Source organism: Pelodiscus sinensis, chromosome 10 (genome assembly GCF_049634645.1).
Source record: "Pelodiscus sinensis isolate JC-2024 chromosome 10, ASM4963464v1, whole genome shotgun sequence".
NCBI classification, from domain to species: Eukaryota; Metazoa; Chordata; order Testudines; family Trionychidae; genus Pelodiscus; species Pelodiscus sinensis.
Genome location: NC_134720.1, coordinates 4,972,535 through 4,989,952, shown reverse-complemented (window position 1 = coordinate 4,989,952; position 17,418 = coordinate 4,972,535). Strand labels below are relative to the sequence as shown.

Here is a 17,418-nt window from a genome sequence, read left to right as displayed (position 1 = left end):
GTTTAGAATAAAAATCAAGTCATAACTGTAATACTGAAAGAGGCAAATTATGAACTCCAGTAAGTTATTCCGTTTTCAATACAGCCATGAGCCAGGTCGGCCACATTTACAATCTTCTCTTCCACAGCAGTATGCTAAAGCTCAGAACATTTGGCAACCACCCCACCTCCCTACTTCTTTGGAGAAATACACACAAGCTCACAGTCCTTCTGCTTAATACACAGCCACATTTTATATACTGTAACCTATGCCATCAGGGCTAACGAAAGGGGGAAAGCCAGGCATACATTGGGATAACTCACAGTGTCCGGGTGCTTCAGAGAACCCTATAATTCCTGAAAAGGAACTGTGTTCTTTTTTATTTTTTTAATTTAGAGCGCCCAGTCTTCAAGTAGCTTTGCCTCTTCTGTGACATCAGTGAGGGCAGAAAGCGCTCGACACCTAACAGGAGGTGCTCACTTGCTTGGAGGCTTCATTTTTAAAATGCATGTCATGCCAATAATCAGACTGGTTTTTTCCCCACTCCTCTCCCCTGAGTGTGGGGAGCCCTGACTTTGGGTGTGTTTCTGAAGCACTTGTTCTAATTACAAGGAGCACTTCAGTTATAGACCTAGAGTCTGAAGTAGGAGTAGGTGGTGTCTACTTGGCAAGGAAGAAAGGGCAACACTTTTCAAAGATTAAAGTTTAAAAATAAAAATATTCTTCCTAGGGGAAGGAAAATGAGCCTGTCACCGTCAGTGGTTAAAAATGGAACAGGTTTATATGTGACTAAAATGTGGGATGTTCCTTATTATCCCACTAGTGACTTCCCATGGTTACAGAGGGCATTCCTTTCTCCAAACTCCTCTTTCCAACTCCTCATAGCTTTCATTTAAAAAAAAGGGGGGGAGGAGGGTCTCACATATTTCATGCTTTCATCTCAGGCCAAAGGTGAGTTGATTTTGGAAAGTTTGAAGAAAAAAGGCAGCTGGCATTGGGGGGAGAAGAGAGCAATTGTCCCAGGGCCTGGTGAATCAAAGGGGGCCCAGGTCTCCAGCAGCAGTGGTGCCCAGAGCCCTGAGCCTTTTAAATTGTGGCTAGAGTGCTCCATGTGGCTAGAGTGCTCCATGTGGCTCTCAGGGCTGCTTGGAGAAGTGGGGGCACCGCGTGACATGCTTCAGGCAGTGCTTGGTAGGGGAGGGGAGCACTGCAGTCCAGGCGGTGCTGAAGGCCGTCTGCCCTTGGCCCCACCCCTTCTGCCCGAGGCTCTGCCTCTTCTGAGAGTGCAGTGCGGCCTCCTCCTCCTTTGCCCGGGGGACCGGAATAGTTGTCGGCTCCTGGTGGAAAAATATGTTTTCTATTTTTGCATTTAACTGAAAAAGCTCAGTTTTCTAAAAGCTTCAGATTTGTCATAGACATAAGCCCTGAGATGGTGGCTCAGCAAAATAGGTCAATAATCTGACAGCCAGGATATCTGAGTTCTTCTGATTGCCACTGACTTGCTGCAATTTTGAATATCTTTACCTCTCAGTAACTCAGACTCCCCATCTATAAAATGGAGATATTTTTCAACCTTTATACAAAGTTTTTCAGATCTCCAGAGCAAAAATACCATACAATAACTAATTGTTAAAATATTTGGTTAAGAAATACTAGCACAGAAGTTATTAAAATTGAATTAATTAACCTTTGAACATGCATTAGTTTCTTGTGAGATGCCCATGAAAATCATACTTAGAATTGTGTTCATTTTAGCTAAGTTGGTAAAGTTTATGCAATTCCCTGCTCTGGCAGCCATTGATAAATAAGTGTTTAAGAAGAACTACCTCATTCTTGGCCCTGATCCACAGCAGGAGTGAAAAATAGGCAGCTTTTAACTCTGTCATGCTCGTTCAAGTAATTGCCCTCCCTGTAAATAGCAGTTCTTTGCCCTCCCACAACTGTTAGCCCTCTTACTTTAGGGACAAATGCTCAGCTTTCAGTCACTATCCACTGATCATATAAACTGGCCTCATTGTAACCAATATTCTTGACCACTTTACCCCATTTCCAAGCCTCTAGTCCTACCTTCTCTGTGACTAGTGGATGCTGGACCAGCCAGCTTTCCTAGCATATTGCTCCTCTAACTGGTGACAGACTCCTGACCTCCAATCCTGATCTCAGACTCTCCTCACTCCATCAAATCCACAACAGTGACAAAAGATAGATTCCCCCCCCCACGCTTGCAATTCTCAAACCTCCCTTTGACAAGCTCCTGACTTTCCCTGTCAGCTGTCAAATGCAATGATTACCCCATGATGATTCCCATTTTGAGTTGCCAAAACCCTCTGTGACCACTAGTAGCTGTTAACCTCTCCCAGCACTCCACCACAAAAGGCCAAATTCTTCAGTAACACTGGTTGTGATGATTTAGGAAATCCGTCTATGTACAATGTATGAGTTCTTCTGATTGGTATTATGAAATTACTGTATCGTGGATGTGGAGTAAATCAGGTCTGTGTTGTGCAGTCCCCCAGACCAGGGACAAAGGAGAACTGTTAGCCTTAATTGCTGTGCTCTTTCCAAATGTCTATGCTAAGAAGGGTTGCCTGAGGGAAGATTGGAAACCAATTCAACCATATTGGCCTGCCGGGCTAGCATTTGCTTGGTGGAAAATTTCTCCCAAGCAGGAGGACAAAGAAGCAAAGTGTTGAGCTAGCCTTTGAAACTACTGAGCCTGGGTGAGTCAGGGTGACGCCCTGCTAAGACACGGAGAAAGTTAGGACAGGAGAGAAGCATGCTTGTTGCGTTCATAGCAGTGTGGGCTTGTTTAATTGAGGGACCAGCCAGAAAGAAGGAATCTGGAGCACAGGTGAGAGAGACATTCCATAGTTAAGAGAAACTGTGTGCAGGAAGGGAGCATCCTGGACTCTGGCCTCAGAACAAAGAATGCTCAAGACTGGTGAGGAACGGAGGTGGGGAAATGCATGATGCAGGTGTTTTATTGTTTGCCTACATCTTTATCTCTCTTGCAGTATCTAGGTAAAGGATAATTGTGTTTGGAAACCTTTCTACAATCCGTGTGTTTATTTGCTTCACCAGTCACGTGCTCCTCAAGAGTTAAATTATAAACCTAGAATGACTACAGGTGGCACTATGGGAAAGGATATGCTTAAGCTACTGGGGAGTCTGGGAGCGGGTCACCGTTGGTTCTGGAGGCAGAGGGCAACTAGGCTATGAGATCCCATTTCCATAAAGGGGTAACAGCCTGGCTCTGATTGGGAAATGTGCTAACCATGTCAAGGGCAGAGAGACTACTACAACCTATTCTATCCAAGGGGAGCTTCCAAGCACATGGATCTCGTGTATTGAGTCCATAGCCTAGCAGCCAAGAGACAGAGATTCCAGCCAAGAGGAGCTCTACCAGGGACATGTGTGGCAACCACTGTAAACCCAGATGGTATCTACAGAAATGAGTTGTGTTTCTCTGGAATTATACCAATGTAACTGGAAGAATTTGGGACAAATTATCCTGAGGCATTATTTGGCAAATAATACAGAAAAATATGTGCTTTTTATCTATAGCTTGAGATTCACATATTGTTATTGCCTAAATTATATTGAAAAAGCCTTATTTATATATTCAAGGGGGGAGTTAAGGTTTGTCTGGGAAATTTAATTATCAAATTAATTTTGGGGGAGGGCTAGGAGTTAGCAAGTTGTAGCGAAGAGTGGCACCCAGGCTGTCTACAAAATTTCAGACTGATCAGCAAGATGGGATTATAGCATAAAAATTAAAGAATGAAGACAGATTGTCGAGTGCTAAAAATATTGATCTTTATTGTCGGAGCAGAACTGACAGTTCTTAGGTAGGCTATGTCTAGACTGCAGGCTTCTTTCGAAAGAGGCTCTTTCGAAAGCATCTTTCGAAAGAGCCTCTTTCAAAAGATCGCGTCTAGACTGCAGGCGGATCTTTCGAAAGAGAAATCCGCTTTTTCAAAAGAGAGCACCCAGCGAGTCTGGATGCTCTCTTTCGAAGATGGCCTCTTTACATTGAAGAACGCCTTCTTTCGAAAGAGGAACTTTCGAAAGAAGGCGTTCTTCCTCGTAAATTGAGGTTTACTGCCATCGAAAGAAAAGCCGCGTTCTTTCGAAATAATTTCGAAAGAACGTGGCTTGAGTCTGGACGCAGGGGAAGTTTTTTCGGGAAAAGGCTACTTTTCCCAAAAAAAAAACCCTGAGTCTGGACACGGCCGTAGAGGGGAGTGTAAGGAGGAAAGTGCAAAATCATGGTATGGGGAGGAATACAGTTGTTCTGTGAGATAATGGGTTATTGGAGGAGGGAAATTTGTGGAGTCTGAAGTTATCCCCCATCTCAGAATTTGCCTTTGGTAGAAGAAATGCATCATATACACAGAATCCGGGAGTAATCCAAGAACACCCGCCTTTCCCTTGAAAACACTCATTGGGCAGTGAGGTGCAGAAGAAGCAGGAGAGAGGGCTCTGTGCTCCGAACTGAAGGTCCAGACTAAGGGCCACGTGGGGGTGTATGAGGAGGGGAGGACCCGTGCTCTGGGTTACAGGGTCTTCTGTGTGTGCAGGTCTCGAGCTCCGTGGGGAGCAGCCCCTGTCGGGGGAGGGGGGGCTGGAGCAGGGACGTTGGTGTGGGAGGCAGGGTCCTCTTTGGGGGAGCGCCTGAGCAATGTTCCCAGGGCAGGGTGCCCTCAGGAGGGCTCTGTTACGGGAAAGGGGGGCCGCCGGGGGGGCGCTATCCGTGCAGGGCAGCTGGGGCAGGTCTCCAGCCAGGGAGGGATTTGGGGGGCAGGATGGGACTCTGCATGTTCGGGGGCTGTAGCCGGGCCGGGGGATGGAGTCAGCGTCCCCGGGGCTCTTGGGGGGGCCGGGCCGGGGCTCCAGCCGGGCTGGGGGCTCTGGGGCCCCGGGCGCTCTCCTCAGGGACTGGGGGGGGGGGTCGGTCTCCCGGGGGGGGGGGGGTCGGTCTCCCGGGGGGGGGGGGGCGTCCCCGCGCACGCGGCCGCTGCAGGTCTCGTCTCCCTCCCGCGCAGGCTGCTGCCTCCCTACCCCCGTTGCCGTGGCAACCGCCCGGCCTCCCCCAGCCCCGCGCCGCCTGCGGAGTCGCTCGGCAGCCGCCGCTCGGAGCCCGACTCGCTGCCGCTTCGCATGGAGCTGCTGGCTGCGGCGCTCAGCGCCGCCTGCGCCCTGGACCGCGACGGCTCCGCGGAGAGCGCGGCCGGAGCCCGCCCGGCCGGCAGGTGAGGGGCGGGGGCGACAGCGGGGCGGGGGCGGGAGAAGGGGACGCCCCCGCCGCGACACCCGCTCGCCCCGTGCCGCCTACAGGCGGCGGGACCCCGCCGGGCTCGCGGGCTCGGACCTCGCCCCGCCCGGGGCTGCTCCCCAAACCCCCCCCCCCACTCCATCCCCCCGCCCCGCCCGGGGCTGCACCCCAAACCCCCCCCACACACTCCCTCGCCCCGCCCGGGGCTGCTCCCCAACCCCCCCCCCCCACACACTCCATCCCCTCACCCCGCCCGGGGCTGCTCCCCAACCCCTCCCCCCTCAAATCCCCTCACCTCATCTGCCCGGGGCTGCTCCCCACCCCCCATCTCTAACCCCCCCCACCCAGGGCTGCTCCCCAAACCCCCCCATCCCCTCACCTCGCCCCGCCCGGGGCTGCTCCCCAACCCCCCCCCCATCCCCTCACCTCGCCTGGGGCTGCTCCTCAACCCCCCCATCCCCTCACCTCGCCCCCCGGGGCTGCTCCCCAAACCTCCTCTCCTTCTCACCCTGTCCGGGGCTGCTCCCCAAGCCCCCCCACTCCTTCCCTCCCATCCCTTCGCCCCACCTGGGGCTGCTCCCTTCCTGGGGCTGCTCGCCAACCCCCCATCTCCTTTCCTCCCATCCCTTCACCCCACCTTGGGCTGCTCCCCAACCCGCCTCCCTTCACCCCACCGGGGGCTTATCTCCAGCCCCCCTCTCCTCACATATCCTCTCCCCACCTGGGTCTGCTCCCCAACCCTTCCTCCCTTCATCCCTCCTGGGGCTGCTCCCCAACTACCACCTCCTTCACATTCCCTCACCTCTCCCCCCTCAAATCCCCTCACCCAACTTGAAGCTACTCTGATCCCCCATATATTCTCCCCCACTCAGGGCTGCTACCCAACCCCCCACAGCTGCTCAGTGACCCCCGCCTCATATCTCTTCACTCTCCCCACTGCTCTCTTAACACCCCCCTCACCCTCAGATCCCCTCATCCAACTTGGGGCTACTCTGACCCCTTCTCATATCCCCTCATCCAGCTGGGGCTGCTCTACAACCCCTCTCACATCCCCTCGCCCCACCCAGGGCTGCTCTCTGCCCCCCCCCAAATTCCTTCACCCCACTTGGGGCTGTTCTCCAACCCCCCCCCCCCCCGCTGCTCTTGATGTTCCCCCATAAGTAGTCCCCTCCCTGTGGTTGCTCTCTGACTCCATTCCCTGAGGCTGCTCTCCAACCCTTCCTCAAATCATCCTGCTCTGTCCCCTTTTAAGGGACCCTGGGTACATATGTCTTGCTGGCCAATGCTGCTGGTAAGTGTCAGAGCCTAGTGTGGAAGCTGGGAATATCAAATGCTTGGGCAAAGGGCAGCTTGATTGACAATGCCTGACTGTACATTTCTCTCTCAAAGAGAATCCCCTTCCAGGGCAGAGCCGGTGCTTACTCCTGATGAAAGCCCCATACTCCCAGAGTGCCCACCTGATCTCCCTGAGGCTCTGCAAATGATCCACCCCATGACAACGGACTCCTGGAAAACCCTCATTGAACAAATAGGTAAGAGCCATGTTTGTTGTGCCCATAAATTTATGGGCTGCCCAAGGCAGTGTGTTGTCTGACAGAATTACTGCCCCTATTAACCCAGATAATGTTCCTAGATTTTTTAGAGTGTGAAGTCTTTGCTCATTCAGTGTCTTCACTCATCAAAAATGAATATAAATCAGAGAGAAAAAGTTCAAACACTTACAAATACATTAGAACCAAATTTGACCTGACATTTGTAAAAAATGATTGCGCAAGTAGGTTATTTTCTGGCCCTTTAACTGATATAAATTCTGCCCCAAGAATAAAGATATCACCCATTTAAGATTCTTTTGGATGTTAGCTCCTAAGTGTGAAATTGGTGGAACTCCCTTAACTCTTAAGGGTTGCCTGTACCTTGAAAGCAGCAATGGTTGGAGAGCAAAAACTAACCCCTTTAATAGTAGTCATTTGCCACCCACTGCTAAGTGAAGATATTGCCCTCTAGATGTGAGAGCACAAGAAGTGGAAAAAGCTCCTCAGAAGAGAGAGTGCCTCATCAGCCATCAATTCATATAATCACTGGATTCCAATTTAGTCTATTATTATCAATCATTTATGATACAGTAGCATCAAGAGATCTTATCTTGACCTGCTGTGCAAGGTGCTGTGCAGGGAGAGCAAGAAACAGTCACTGCCCCAAAAAGCATTTAAATAGACTACATCAGTGGACTTTTCAGGTTGGCGGGCGCCAGCGGGCGTGGCCATTCGCCCGCCGGGCGCCAGGGGGCGGGGACACTTGCCCGCCCGGGGGCGGCCCCCCCCAGCCGCATGCCCGGAGGCGGGTCCCCCCCATAGCCACGGGGCCGGGGCCCCCCCCATAGCCACGCGCCCGGGGCCGGCGCCCCCCGACAAGCGCCGCGCGCCCGGGGCCGGCGCGCCCTCCGTAAGCGCCGCGGGGCCAAGGCCGGGGCCGGGGCCAGGGCACGCGCGGTGCCCCTGGGGGCGGGGCCAAGGCCGGAGCCGGCAAGGGCACGCGCGGTGCCCCCGGGGGCGGGGCCAAGGCCGGAGCCGGCAAGGGCACGCGCGGCGCCGCCGGGACCGGCCATGCGTCCTGGGCTGGCACCTGCCAGCCCAGATTGCTCCGCGGGCGCATGTAAAGAGCCCGGCGGGCGCCATGGCGCCCGCGGGCACCGGGTTGGGGACCACGTGACTACACAGATAAATAAGAAACATAAGAACAAAAATGAAAAAAACAAGACTTCTTTACTACCTTTTAAAAAACTCAACTGGGGCATCTCCCCTTCCCCCACTTCCATTTTCCAGATGCTCCATCCATTTCTGATCTAGTGTGCTTTTCTTCCCACCCTGGGTACTTCACAGAGGTTGATAAGGAAAAGACCAAATAAAACAATCAAAAGGTACTTACAAGCCAAAGATATCTCAAGGCAACCACTTTCAGTTCAGGCACTCCAGTTGCTCCTTTCTACAGGAAATAGTGGAAGGTTTCTATCTTCTCCAGGGCTTCCTGGTAATGGGAGGATAGACCAGGATTAGAAGACAGCCACTTTTACACTAAACCTAAATAAATACTGTTCTTTGAACAAAAATCTCAAAATCTAAATTCAACATGAAATCCTTTTGAAAATAGCAACAAAAATTATATACTTTGAATCTCAAATGCAAATCCACATATTTGTTTAACCTTATTATAAATACATTCCTATTAAACATATTATTTGGATGACAGTAGCACTCAGAGGCACCAATCAAAATCAGCACCTCATTGTGTTGGGGCTGAATAAACATATAATAAGAGAGAAAGTCTCTGCATGAAAGAGATTACAAACTAAAGATCTCATCCTGTAATCTGATTCATGTGAATCGATTACTGCATCTATGTGGTTATGTAGGATATATCTGTTCTCAGGATTGGGGCCTAACTGGGAGGGAAATGCAACACAGAGTGTGGACCTAAGTTCCTTCTCTCTAAGTTGTGTGGCTGTGTAGCTTCCTGTTAAGCTCCACGCAGGGGCTAAGGGCTGCTGCAGGGAGAGATGTCTCTCCCCAAACCCTAGAATTGCCATGGCCAGGGGAGAAATATGGCCCCCTGACCAGTCTAGCCCAGACCTTCCCCAGTTGGAGAACAGGCACTCTTCTCCAGGCCAGGCCTGCTGGAACTGCCATGGCCATGGAGCAGCACCTTTCACCCAAGTAACACCATTTATCGGGTGTTGGGGGACAGTAGCCCCCTCCTCCTGAGATTGGTTTCATACTTGAGATCTGCTTAAAGCTGCTTGCTCTGACTCCAGAAGCAGGTCTTAACTGCAACAGAGTTTGAGCTGCTTACAGCTTGGCCTTTGGGGCTAGGAGTTTGTTATAAAGAGAGGCAGGCAGGGTGATAAAAAATAACAAAAGGCTGGACATTCAAGTAATTGAAGGATTGTTAGATCATCATGAAAACGGCCAGGTGTGCCTCTTAAAAGAAAGGAGGGGAAAAAAGAACAAGAATGAGTGTTGTGCTGCTGACATTTGCATTTGGATCACTGTTGTTAAAGTTATAAATGTTCTTGAAAATAAGGTCATCTGCGACTAATTCAAAGCTGACTGCAAAGAGTTAGAAAGGGATCTCACAAAACTGAGTGATTGGGCAACACAAGCACAGATGAAAGTAATGCATATGGAAAAATAAAATCCCAATGATACATAAAAAAATGATGGGGGTCTAAAATAGCTGTTATCACTCAAGAAAGATATCTTGGAATCATTGTGGATAGTTCCCTGAAAACATCTGTTCAGCGGCAGTCTAAAAACTAAATAGCTAACAGAATATTGGGAATCATTAGGATAGGAATAGAGCTTCAGGGGATAGGAATATACAAGACAAAATACCATATTGCCTCTATATAAAGTCATTGTATGGCCACATCTTGTTTGTAGATCTGGTCACCCCATCTAAAAAAAGATATATTGTATTTGGACAAGGTAGATAAAGGGCAACAGAAATTATTAGGGGGTAAGAAACAGCTTCCATAGGAGGAGAGATTAATAAGACTGGGACTTTTCAGCTTGGAAAAGAAATGACTAACAAGTAGGGGGATATGTTGGAGGTCTAGAAAATCATGAATGTTGTGGAAAAATAGAATAAGGAAATGTTATTCAAATGAATAACATAATTCAAGAAGCTGACCCAATTAAATTTATAGGCAGCAGATTTAAAACAAACATTACTTTTTCACAGTCAACTTGTGGAACTCTTTGCCAGGAGATAGTGGAAAGGCCCAAACCATAACAGGGTTTCAGTAAGAACAAAATAAGTTCAAGGAGGATCGGTCCGTCAATGGCTACCAGCCAGAATGGGGTGGGATGGTGTCCCTAGCCTCTGTTTGCCAGAAGGTAGGAATGGGCGAAGGGATGGATCATGATGATTGCTTCTTCTGTTTATTCCTTCTGGAGCACCTGGCATTGGCCACTGTTGGAAGACAGATTACAGCGCTAGAAGGACCACTGGTCTGACCTAGTATGGCCATTCTGATGTTCTTATATAGAGCTGAAATGTATCTGCCCCCTTGCTGTAATCACCAGATCACACTTCCCTTCCAGAGCAGAGATAGAGTCCAGGAATCCTGACAGGGTCTGTCTCTCTCCACCAAGTTAGTAACAAAGTAAGAATATACATTAAAATGTTAAGGCTAGCCAGTGTCCCTTAAGTCTGCCTCAAGATGTCAGAATATGATAGTGTTAGAACTGAGTGGGTCTAATATTTATTTAATTTGCTTTCTTTTATCTAGGAGTTAGACACTGTGCTTCTGTCAGCTAATTGCTAAGTTGTCTGCCAAAAAAAAGTAGAGTTTTCCAGTGCCTTAGTAGCCTCAGGATAGAGGTGATGTGTGTGGGGGAAGGATGGATGAGGTTGGTTCCCCCTCACCCTATTTGGTGGTTGGCTTGTACTGAGCATGCTCAGTGATACTGCTGAAGCTCTGTCCTCAGTCCACCTCCCCATGCTCTCACTCTCTTCTCTTCCCCCCTCCACATCATGGCATGCACATGTCCCCCCCAACAAAGTCTGAAAAGGCGTCCGTGCTCTCACCTAGCCCCAAGCTGCTACAGTGAGAGAGGGCTGGGAATACTCCTCTCTTCCTTAGGCAGCCCACACCCCAAACCTTGTGTTATGCTTAAACAAAGCATGCGAGATCTTTTATAGGGGAAAAGGCAGTACGCTGCATTTTTTGAGAACACAACGGTTGCATATGCTTTTCAGTCACTCACACAAACAAACACCATGCATACACAGTCCCGCCAGACGATGTCATAGTTACCAGTCCAGAGTCTGTATCAATCTAGTGGCCAGCTAGATCGAACACAGAGGGGGAGCAGGGCCTTTGTTGGTCGATAGATCTGATGCTCCTCTGGAGTTGGTGGCAAGACGAACCCAAAGTTCCATAGCAAAGCACCCTGCTTTTATAATCCTTTTCTCTGTTGAAATCAATGGATTCCGCTGTGTCAGCCTGTGACCGAAGTGTTATCTTTTTTATGTCACTGTTCGCAAAACATTTTCCAAAGCTCCTCATGTAATCAGTCGTCTTTCAGGGGTGCTAGCTCCGCTTTAAGGCCATCAATCTGCCAATATCCAGTCATCTTTTGAGTAAGGGTATGCATCGATGGTTATAGATGGTTTTTCTTTGACCCCGGGTTATCTAATTTTTACTCACGCGCACCCCTCCTTCTTTGGCTGTCTGGTTCTGAGCAATAACTTGCACTTTTATCTCGACACATGCATACTACTGTCACACAAACAATCTTTTACAAGGACTCTGGAGGAAGGGCATAGCATCAATATCTGCATTGGGCAAAGCAAAGAGGCATTGTATAACAAACATAGTAGATATATATTTAACTAAAGGATTTGACTTACTACAATATTAAATATGATTATATATATTACCCTACATTATTACATTATTAAACCTAAAAATACAAATATAAAATGGATAAAACTTTCAATCCTAACACTTGGTCCCACCCTTCCACATATGATCCATGTGCAGAATGACTTTTATTATGTGATATATCACCTCCAAATTGGTGCACATAACAGAAGTCATTCCACACATGGACATAAAAATATAGAGGGAACACTGGTGTAGACAGAAGGAAGAAGGCAACAGAAGATTGCATATATCAGGGGTGTCTAAACCCCAGCTCGCAAGCCATATGCTGCTCTTTTATAGTTAAAGTGTGGCTCACATAGCCCCCCATGCCTTCCCATTCCTAGTCTACCAGACTTGGAGGTGGAGTTCAGGGCTTCTGCCCTGTGGCCTGGTGGTAGGACTGAGCGTTTCTGAAAAAGGTAATTGCTGCCTGATTGTGAGGCACAATTTAAAGGTTTGCCCCCTCCAACAACTTGAATCATGCCCTTCTCCCCCCACCCCGCCCTCATCGTCCTAGCAGCTCACCCACTACAGTGGCTGCTGTGCGGTGAGGCATCACCTCTGGCTTCTGCCCAGCAGGGAGATGGGTCTCCTGCAGGTATTGAGTCTTCAGCCCTGCAGGGTGTGCATGCTGGGGCTCTCAGGGCTGAAACCACAAGATACCCCCAACCTGTGCTTCAGAGCACTGAGCCCAGACAAGCACCTCCTGCAGGGCTGAAGCTCCAAGATCCACCTTCTTGGGGAGTACAGAGTGGAAGTCCTTAGCCCCACCACTCCATTGCAGGTCTGAAGCTCCAAGCCTTAGCAGGCATTCCCCAGATCCTGAACTTTTGAAGAGCGCTGTAAGGCTCAAAGGGTCAGTAAGTTGGCCACCCCAGGCATAGCTAAATGTATAATTTGGACGCTTCGATTATGTGTATTTGCACACTATATTTTTGAATCACTATCAGGCCACTTGCCCAACATATATAACTTAACTCTGAAAAAAAAAATCAAATAAAAAATTATCAAAGCATTATATTGTCAATTATTCAGTAGGAAACATATGTGAATATAGTTATCAGTATCTCTTTATAAGGCAATAGTTCCTGAACTGTAGATAACAAAAATACATAAAACAACACATAAACCCATTTGTCAGAGTTGTGTTATGAAAATATGCACATCTTTGTAGTTAGAGAGTAACTTATATAGTCAATGTAAAATATATGATGTACTTAGCTGCTGATCTTCTTGTCTTTAGGTGCTTGCGTTTTGTAAATTATGTGGTAGATAGAATTGTTAAGTGACCACAGTTAAATTATCTGGCTTCATACATGGCTTTTTTTTTCTTTAATTATGGAGCAGCTGATAACTTCTCTACAGATATGGCTATCTAGCTAATTTTCCGTATAAAGCTTAATTTAACATCCTCTCTAAAATCCACCAAAAAAAAAAAAAAAAACCACCATTTCCTGGTCAATGGAAATATACAGACCACACTGAAAGACTTGTGGGTTTACATAAATCTTATTGTGTAGCTGCAGTAGGCACGGATCTGTACAGGCAATGTATGTTATGAAGTGATAAGGTACATTCTGAGTTTCTTGTGGTTTCTATATGGGGCAGATTTAAGATTGATGGGGGTTCTTATTTGGGAAGCGTTACCTTAACTGGTTCTTTAAAAGCTGTGTAGAGAGGGGTTTAAGCATAACATGTATTTTAAAAAAATATGTGGTGGGGAGTGAACATTTCTTGATTTTCCCATGTTTGGGTTTTGGAGTTCCATGTTCCGGAGGCATGAAAGGAGAAGGTGGCTCTGCTGGACACAGCAACCATTTCATTAGTGTGTGCACCCAGGGAATTTTTGTTTTAAGGCGAACATTTATTGAATACTCAATCATAAAGGACATTATTTTTATTAATCAAACTAAAGAAACTAAAACTTAACTAAACTTAATTTTTTTTAAATTAACAACTAAACTTTACTTAAATACAAACTTGAGTATGGGACATTGTACTTCTTAATTTGTTTTTTACATGTGCAATTTAGCACTTAATGCATAATACAGCAATCCATACTTTAAAACTAAAAGAGCGTATCATGTGATTAAATTAAAACGCAAAGCCACTTTTTTTTTTGAGACATCATAGGGTTACCAGGTAGTCTTAAAAAAAATACCAGATACACTTCATGGGGGGGGAGGAGGAGGGACCAGCCAGGAGGGGAGCAGGGCTGGCCAGGAGAAGGGGGGGGGGGGGGCGGGAAGCAGAGCTGGTCAGTGGGGGGAGGCGGGAGGGCGGAGCGGGGCTGGCCAGGTGAGATTGGGGGGAAGGAGTGGCGGCCAGCAGGAATGGGGATGGCTGGGGGAGCTCAGGAGGAGGAGGGGAGAACTGGCTTCCGGAAGCAGCGCTAGCGGGGGTGCAGCGGGGCTGGCCGTGGAAGATCGGGAGGAGGAACCGGCCAGAGGGAGGTAGAGCTGGTGGTGGGGGTGGGAGTTGGGTACAGTGGGGCCGTCCGGGGGAGCTCAGGAGGAGGAGGGGAGAACTGGCCACCGGAAGCAGGGTTGGTGGCAGGGGCAGCGGGGCTGGCTGGAGAAGATCAGGAGGAGAAGTGGGGGAGAAACCAACCAGCCGGCCAGGAGGGGGCAGGGGGAAGGAGGAGCATATCAGCCGGTGGGGAGCGGGACTGACCCGGACAGTGCAGATCCCAGGGCCTTCCCGCCCCCCGCACGGTGCAGACGAAGCGCGAGTCAGTCCAGCTGTGGCTTCACCGCGTGCTTGACTAGTGTGCGGGAGCACGGACCTAGCTGCCCCTCCTCCTTACATGCAACCAGGGCTCCCAGCGCTGATCGCGCTCCGCCTCCCAGCCACTCCCCCTGCCAGGCTTCCAGGCGCCCAGTTCAGTAGAAAACTGGACACCTGGCAACCCTAAGACATTAGGATGTGCCTGGGCACACCCGGCACACCTCGTATGCACGCCAGTGAGCCTTAACTCAACAAAGCTTTATTAAAGTGATGTGGGAATCCAGTATAACATCCAAATAGTAACTCAGAAAGTCATGTTAAACAGTCCAGGCAGCCTGGAAGAGATGCTCTAGGAATCAGAGTTATAGAGGGTAGAGACGAAGGCCTACTGGCAAGGGGTGGGGAGGGAAGGTGGCAATTGCCCCAGAGCCTGGAGATTCAAAGGGGCCCAAAGCTCCAGGCCACTGCTATTGTGGTGGCAGCTGAAGCCCTGGGCTCTTTGAGTAGCCACCGGAACACCACTCTGCGCAAATATGACTTGCCCTGGAGCTTGCAGTGGCTGTCAGCTCCACTGGGAGTGAAGGCTGACACCTGTAATGGGCCATCATAGGAAATCAGCTAGAGCAGGGGTGGTCAACATGCAGCTCGTGAGCCGCATGCGGCTCTTCAAAGAAAAAATTGCGGTTCTCACACCAGCAACTCGCAGCTCTGAAAGGGGCAGCATGTTTCTGACTGAAAGACACAGAGCGAGAGTCACTGCGTCCATGCAGACTTCAAAATGGCCACCTTAAAAAGGCAATGCCCACTCTGTTCTTAAAAGGGCAGCTGCCGGGGCTGCTGCTTTTTTTTTTTTTTTCTTTTCTTTTTTTTCCTCGACAACTTTTTCCCCTCGGCTCTTTGCGCAGTATCCACCACTGTTTTGGCTCTTCATCTAATGGGTTGGCCACTCCTGAGCTAGAGAGATTCTGTTAAGCTGTCAGGCAAAATCCTACAATTGGGAGTAAGGAGGCTACTTGGACCACTGAGGACAAGTAGTAGGACAAGTGTGCTGCAGTTAGGTGATGAGGAGAAGCTGAGCCTTGGAGGATGCTATGGGAAGCTTGGACCAAGGAAGAAATGGAAGGCATTGGGAAGACTTGAGTAAGCTAGATGCCAGAAGAAGTCAGACAATATTTATCAGACAAAATAGATTAATGTTGGGCATAGCTCCGGGATGTAGTGAGCAGTTTCAAATTTACATATGCATTGTCTGATTTGTTGTCTCCTTCCTGCTGCATTCCTATTAATCTCCCAAGGTAGATGTGCTATTATAGTCTTAATTTAGAGGCAGTGTGTTAATGAAAGGCTTAATAAAGATGTAAAACAACACTAGACACCAAAACACCCTAATTGTCAGATATCTATCTAGGTGCTTACAAGGTTCTCATCACCTTAGTGTATGAACTTCTGAAATCATTAATGGATTTTATTTGCACAACACCCAATGAGGTAAATTAGTATTACATTTTTACAGATGGGGAGGCACAGGGTAGATTAAGTGACTTGTGCAAGGTATCACAGGGATTCTGTGGCTGATCCAAAAACCCAATGGGACTTCTCAGGTTCCAGTCAAGTGCCACTGAACCATCCTTCCTACACGGATACAAAAAAATGCTGCTTGTGGGAATCTAAAAATCTGCACACCAATGTGTATAGATGTACTTGCCTACACCCTTGTTGTGCTCTTCAGGAGAAAAATTGCCATCAGTCAGACTTCACAAGGGTCAGCTTCAGTATGATGATTCCTCTACACCCATTAGTGGGCTTTTTCTTTTATAGGCATAGAAGAGTATGTGGTTCTTGTTCATAGGAGTTTACGATTTAAATTAAACAGATAAATTAAACAAAGCATTGTGGTCAAGGAGGAAAGGAAACAGTAATCAGTGGGAAAAGATATTGTGAGTTGAGTCTCTGAGAATAATCCTCTGTTATAGAGCCTTGCAACCTAATCCAAACCTGGCAGGACTTGACTACAAGTGTTGGGTTCAGATCGAGTATGAAAACAAATCTGACCTTCTCGGGCTTGGGTTGTGTTGTCTCTTATCCCTTCTCCTGCCTCACAGTGCTCTGTATGCACGGTGGGGTGAATGTGCTGAGGAGTTGCAGTACCTATCATGTTGTTCTGTACCAGAAATGAACTGGTCATAGAGCTTGCCTATACACACCAGCCCATGTTAATCATTAGACCCTTTAATGCTCTGCTAGATATATCAGAGGGTCATTTAAAACAGTGGTTTTCAAACTATGGGTCATGACCTAGTACTGGGTCTCATAATGTCAGGCACTGGGTTACCTTGCTGTAGTGTAACTTGGTGGCTAGTGAGGATGCTAAGACAGGTTTTCTGACTATCCTGGCACTGTGGCTCACAGCAGCAGGTCTGGGGCCTAGGCAGGGGAGTCATGAGGCTCCATACGCTGCCCCCTCCCTGAGCATAGGTTCCACACTACCACTGACCAATTTCCAGCCAATGGGAGCTGGGACGGGGGGGGGAGGGTCTGTGCCTGTGGGCGAGAGCAGCATGCAGAGCTGCATGTGTGCCTCTGCCTCAGAGCCAGACCTGTTGATGGCTGCTTCTGAGGCACAGCATGATCCGCAGTGCCAGGGGAGGCAAGAAGCTTGCCTTAGCACCTCCACTGACCAGGAGCCACTGGAGGCAAACCCGTGCCCAACCTTGACCATTAACCCTGCCCCAGTCCTGAGGCCCCCCTGAACTTGGAGCTACTCCTGAACCCCAAACCTCTCATTCCTGACCCCCTCCCCCCACCCAGGAGTCCCCACACTAGTCAAAGATAATTACGTTAGGTCACAAGCATCAATAATTTTTTTCAACTGGATCATGAGAAAAAAAAGTTTGAAAGTTACTGGTTTAAAATCAGGTATTTTATATACAATGCCACCTAGTGGCTGAACAGTTTTAGCATTCCATTACAGCTATTCCTTTTAAGTTCCACATTCCCACGATTTAAAATA

The 17,418-nt window shown here is 48.6% G+C and overlaps 2 protein-coding genes across 13 annotated transcripts in view; one reads left to right on the top strand and one right to left on the bottom strand.

Annotated features, from left to right (window-relative positions):
• NGEF (neuronal guanine nucleotide exchange factor) overlaps nucleotides 1–17,418 on the top strand; it is a 96,800-nt gene that overhangs the window by 37,539 nt on the left and 41,843 nt on the right. For all 4 annotated transcript variants that reach the window (XM_075937389.1, XM_075937392.1, XM_075937391.1 and 1 more), the window contains 2 exons: nucleotides 5,025–5,231; nucleotides 6,644–6,786. In XM_075937389.1, coding sequence (XP_075793504.1) covers nucleotides 5,025–5,231; nucleotides 6,644–6,786 — 350 coding nt within the window. The remainder of the gene's footprint in view (nucleotides 1–5,024; nucleotides 5,232–6,643; nucleotides 6,787–17,418) is intronic.
• The window catches only part of NEU2 (neuraminidase 2), a 132,715-nt gene that overhangs the window by 78,397 nt on the left and 36,900 nt on the right, over nucleotides 1–17,418 (bottom strand). For 5 of the 9 annotated variants that reach the window (XM_075937395.1, XM_075937393.1, XM_075937394.1 and 2 more), the window contains 2 exons: nucleotides 11,070–11,590; nucleotides 8,180–8,278 (listed from right to left, as the gene is read on the bottom strand). The gene's annotated coding sequence lies outside the window, so the exon portion shown is untranslated. The remainder of the gene's footprint in view (nucleotides 1–8,179; nucleotides 8,279–11,069; nucleotides 11,591–17,418) is intronic. The other 4 variants (XM_075937397.1, XM_075937396.1, XM_075937401.1 and 1 more) reach the window with 2 other exon arrangements.